General features: G+C 36.9%; 1 protein-coding gene across 8 annotated transcripts in view; it reads left to right on the forward strand.

The window, feature by feature from the left end:
* The window catches only part of LOC121325811 (serine/threonine-protein phosphatase 2B catalytic subunit beta isoform-like), a 35,407-nt gene that overhangs the window by 26,253 nt on the left and 3,898 nt on the right, over positions 1-5,256 (forward strand). For 5 of the 8 annotated variants that reach the window (XM_041268876.1, XM_041268877.1, XM_041268880.1 and 2 more), the window contains 2 exons: positions 156-253; positions 2,839-2,865. In XM_041268876.1, coding sequence (XP_041124810.1) covers positions 156-253; positions 2,839-2,865 — 125 coding nt within the window. The remainder of the gene's footprint in view (positions 1-155; positions 254-2,838; positions 2,866-5,256) is intronic. The other 3 variants (XM_041268878.1, XM_041268882.1, XM_041268883.1) reach the window with 1 other exon arrangement.

The following is a 5,256-nucleotide window of genomic DNA, read 5'->3' on the forward strand; positions in this document are numbered from 1 at the left end:
ACTGTTAGATCAGCTATGGTATACAAACGTTGGCTTTCCAAACAACTCTCTTAAGATGTACATTGAAATTTAAAGAGGCATTGTCACATCCTTCTAAACAAACTAACACATTGCGTGGAATGATACCAGATGCAGTGTGTTGTTGTTGTGTACAGAGAGGAGAGCGAGAGCGTGCTGACTCTGAAAGGGTTAACTCCGACGGGGATGTTGCCGAGCGGAGTGCTGGCGGGAGGACGGCAGACCCTGCAGAGTGGTAATGATGATGCTTCCTTGCAGCTTGCTGTGCCTCAGATGGACTGGGGCACCTCTCACTCTCTCGCTAGCAATACACATAATGCATGCCGGGAATTCCTTATGCTTTTCAGTTCCTGTCTTAATGGCTGATATTCCACCCAGCGGGGGCAACTTCCAATGCACGCCTGACCAGGGTATACAAGGGAAGGAGTTCAACACAGAAGTTAGAGCCCTGTAACTGCAATAATTGAAGTGCTCAGTAAAATTTAAAAGCTTCCAGATAGAAAAATTAATGATATTATATGAATAATGCAACTATTTACTGTATTCCTTTGAATTTAAGACACACTTTGTTAACTATTTTTTGTTTCTCAAAAATAGCCTGCGTCTTAAATTTGAGTACAGTATAGTGATGCATGTATTAAAATCAGCAACAAAAGACCTGACTACCCGAGTACATAAACAGCAATCTGACTGACTGACGAGAAAAGACGAACCAAAACGTTACTGCCAGATCTCGAATCATCCATGACATAAAGGCAGCCATTTTCAAAGAAGAGTCATTAGCTTCCTGAAGAATTCAAAGTAGCTTTTACAATTTCAACATTTAAAAAAAAAAAAACTGTACCAGTAGTACTACAGTTCACAAATTGGGAGAAAAACAGGTGTGAGTAATCTCCATGTGCGTATGTTATATTCTGTTGGTACTTTGCATACCATTCTGACTGTTGTGTTTGCAATGCAGTCAGTGCTGTTGTGGTTGCTGGGTTACATGTTGCCTGCTGTAGTGGAGTGTTGTGTCCTGCTTGCTGTTGCCGGAATGATTGATGCTGTAAGTGACTGAGGGGTGTGTGTGTGCGACAGAGACACCATCTTAAGTACTATATTACCACAATAAACAAGCTCCCACAAGGTTGTATCTTTGTAAAGTTTTATTTTTTCCTCAAATTGAGAGTGGGACATTTTGGCTACGTCTTAAATTTGAAAGAATACAGTAATTAGGTGTTCTGCAGCTTTAAAATCTATACTAGGAGAACTAAAATATTTTAAGATGAACAACATGGATGTTGTCTTTTATACCCTGGTGTTACTATGCCCTAGTCCATGCCCTATGTCATGTATGTGTAATGTGGTATGTACATTTAAAACTGGCCTCCCTAAAATGTCCCTGTACTGTCTTTCCTCTTCTGATGTACTTGTTTTTTTTCTAGATTCTGTCTTTCTAGGTGTAGTTGTGTGTCTGTATAAATTTTGTCAGAACCACTTTCCCAGGGTGTGTTCTCAAATGTACCGTAATATAACTTGATGCTTACACTTTCAAAGTTTTGGGCACAGTCGTTGGTGAACATTCCTAGACCTTTTTGGATTTTCTCTTATAAGCTCTTAGAACTAACGACTGTCTCAAAATTGTTCATAATTATTTATGTGTGTATATATATATATATATATATATATATATATATATATATATATATATATATATATATATATGTGTGTGTGTGTGTGTGTGTGTGTGTGTGTGTTGAAACCTGTAACTGAGTAAAAATAACACATGTTTATTGAATTGTGTGCATATATTTTGCATGAAAATAAAAAAAAGAACTTTGCAGTTGCATCCTTAATCTGGTTTTGATAAATTATGTGTAAAGAAAAGTATTACTTGATTAAGTGATGTAAGTACTGCGAAAGAAAATGTTCCATACTGTTAATTGTCATAAATGCACATTGATATAATAGATTCAGAGAATAGTGATAATGATCATATGTAGAAGTATAGATGTTATCCATTTAGTAGTGATCACTGTTAAAATAACACATCAAAGGGATATACGCAACTTGTCTAGGATTTCATTATGTGTAAGCAAATAACACAATACCAGTAATTGTAATTATGTTAAATTATAAATTATTCCATCATCTTTATCAAAGTATCGCTTATTTTGTAATTTGAATGTCAGTCTGTGTTTACTTAATTGCACCCTTTTCACAGATTTCATCCACTTTATGTGAAACATAAAAGAGCAAATCTGATCTAGGGAGTTCACACTTTCTAATGGTATAGCTTCATTGTCACCTCACTTTAGTGAGCTACTCCAATATTTAGCCTGTACACAAAAAGCCTCTTTCTGTATAATTCTTCAGGAAAGGTACTCGTATTTCCAGTAATGTTCAACACATCTCCAATGCCCCAATAACCACAGTTGTTCTTCTCTTTGTGCCTTCAGAGCCTTTATTTTATTAGAAAAATGCAGGACCTTGAGTTTTTGTTTCTCAGAATGACTTCTTATCATGAAAGTACTTTACATTAATTCTAGAATTAGCAGGCACATGCCTTTCTCATTAAAAAAAAAAAAAAACAATATCCTGTTATGTGGACGATGAGTCAAGTTAAATACAAGTGCCAGCTATAAATGTCCTTTTGTTACCTGTTTTATTTATTTATTGCACTATTTTCATATAATTCATACCTGATATGAATATTTCTAAACAGAGAGAGTGTCTGTAAATGATGTGTTGATCCTTGCTTTTATGCGGTTTGCAATATTACACTTGTCATCTCTCTCCTCATTCCATTGTGCATGCAATTTACTCTCTTCTGAACAGCCACAGTTGAGGCAGTAGAGGCTGAAGGTATGCTGAAGTGTCTGTCTGTGGCTGAGATCTGTGGTGGTCTGGTGGGATCTGTAATAGTGCTTTGTGGGGTGTGTTTCCTGTGGACAACCAGAGATTATTCAGCAACAGATAAGCACAGATTTCACTGTAATAAAATGAGGAGTCGCTCAGATCAGACACGTTGGCCGCTGTTTATAAAAGCTTTTGCAGTTGGCACGTTTTTATGTGAAAGGAGAATAGTAACGTTACAATATTTGATTTCTTAAACATCCTTCTAGCGTAGTTTCCTATTTTTTTTCCAGTTTATTTGAAAAAAAAAAACATGCAAACTTGTTTAAAAAGCTTTTACAAACTTGAGGTTTGATGTTTGGTTTTTTTTTGGTTTTTTTAGCCGGAGTTAAACCAAAATATTTTTAATAGAGTAACCACTGATCTAGAACAGCATGTCTGTTTATTTGCAACATAAATGTTGAATGCTGTTTTACGGTGCATGGTGTTTCTGCATGTAACTAAAGTTTTGCATGCTTCTGTTCTGAAATTGAATATAAAAGGTCTGTTTTATTATTTTGTTTATTTATTAACCAAGTATGTTTTTTTTTATCATAATCAATAAGGTTAGTAGTACAAAAGGAAAGGGTTTACATATTCTTGATGTGTATTTAAATTGTAATAATATTTATTAAAACATGCAGAGTTTAGTTTTTTTTTTTTTTGTATGGCATTTAGGTATATCTGTAAGCATTAGAGAAGGTTTATACAGTTAGTTTACAATGCCAGAAAATGATGAAGCAAAATGTGAACCTGGCCACTTTTTCATTTCAATACCTGTTTCTCCAATGAGTCACAAAATTCACCGTTTTATGTTCCTCTTTTCATTGAATCAATTTCTATTATATTCACCTTGTGAGGAGGTACATGTAGGCCAAATGTTCTTTTTTTTTGTGAGCTTTCGACATGAAATTGTGTTTGTGTCTCAAACAGTTGCAGATCAATAGCATTTGCATCCTGCATATCTATTTATGGAAATATTCTATGAGTTAATTGTTGCCCACAGTTTGACCTCCTAATACTGTGTAAATACAACATTTATGAAGCTATAATCTTCATTAGTAGCTGTTAATTGCTGGTCTTTATTAGGGACATTAGAAATATAGCTGTTCCTCGTTTAATTGACCAAACAATAGCAGTGACGCTTCCACGGCCCCCATGGTAGATGTTGATCTGATCACACCATAGCACCCTGCATTCTGACCTTTAATATGGTTGGGCCTTATCAGATGCTACAGGAAGCCTTGTTTTAGGGGGTGCTGTGATGTAAAAGGATCTCAGTACTGTCTGTGCACAGAGAGCAGCTGTGGTAACCCCAGTGTCCTGATATATCCCAATATACAGTAGGTCACTTTGCCGTCAACAGTCTCGAGCAAATTCCCCTGAAAATGGGGGCTTTGGCTAACTTCAATAGGGGAACCATATTGGGCCCTCACTCAATGTTAAGGGCATTTTGCAGGACGCCAGGAGGAAGTTTAGCATGAGTTTCATGTTTACAGCTTGCGGGTCCAATGTGGTCTTCCACCTGTATATGATCTTGTTTCCTTTCATGGCAAATGCTTTTGTTTCGCTTATTATCAAAATCTACCAGTACAGTGAGTGTAATTATACCTTAAACCTCAACACCGGGGGTCCCTGAGTGTCTGATAAAATCACAGCCACATGGTGGGCAGGATGAGTCATACAGTCAGGGGAGCGCAGGTTCATTGTCCTGGCTAGTCGACAATCTTCATTGTGCATTCCGGAGGGAATGTTGCACTGGCTCTGGCGCTCCTGAGGGTTAGAGAAGCACAAACAGCAGGGCCTGTTTATCATCATTATGCTACAGCATAACTTAGGGGACCCAGTAAACTCAAGCAGACATCTGCAGGGCTGGCCTTTGTACTCCAGATGCCGGTAGTTTGCTTACATCTGCTCCCGAGTTCCTGGGTGTAGAAGAGGAAGCTGGCTTGGTTGTGGGATGGGAGGATGTCCACTGAACCTTCCGTTCTGCTGAGCTGTGTGGGGAATTGCTGTGGTCAGGGAACATAAGTGGACATTGTAAATTGGTGATAAAATAATTGGGCATTTTAAATAAAAATGACATATTTATTTATTTATTTTAAACACAGTGTATTAGTAATGCAGCAATTGAGTAAAATTTTTTCTCCTAATTGGTGGACAAGACTTAAGATTACCATCAAATTTATAAAGTCGACTGAACGTGTGCTGTGTATAATACCCTTTACTACTTGCTTACAGAAATACGAGTAGGGCATTTCTTTCATATGCTAATCCGTTACAAAGGAAGGTATTATTTGACATGCATCACTTCAATTTTTTTTTCTCCTCACTCACTCATTAAATTTGCATTTTGTTAAG

The sequence above is a fragment of the Polyodon spathula genome, chromosome 13, assembly GCF_017654505.1.
Source record: "Polyodon spathula isolate WHYD16114869_AA chromosome 13, ASM1765450v1, whole genome shotgun sequence".
NCBI classification, from domain to species: domain Eukaryota; kingdom Metazoa; phylum Chordata; class Actinopteri; order Acipenseriformes; family Polyodontidae; genus Polyodon; species Polyodon spathula.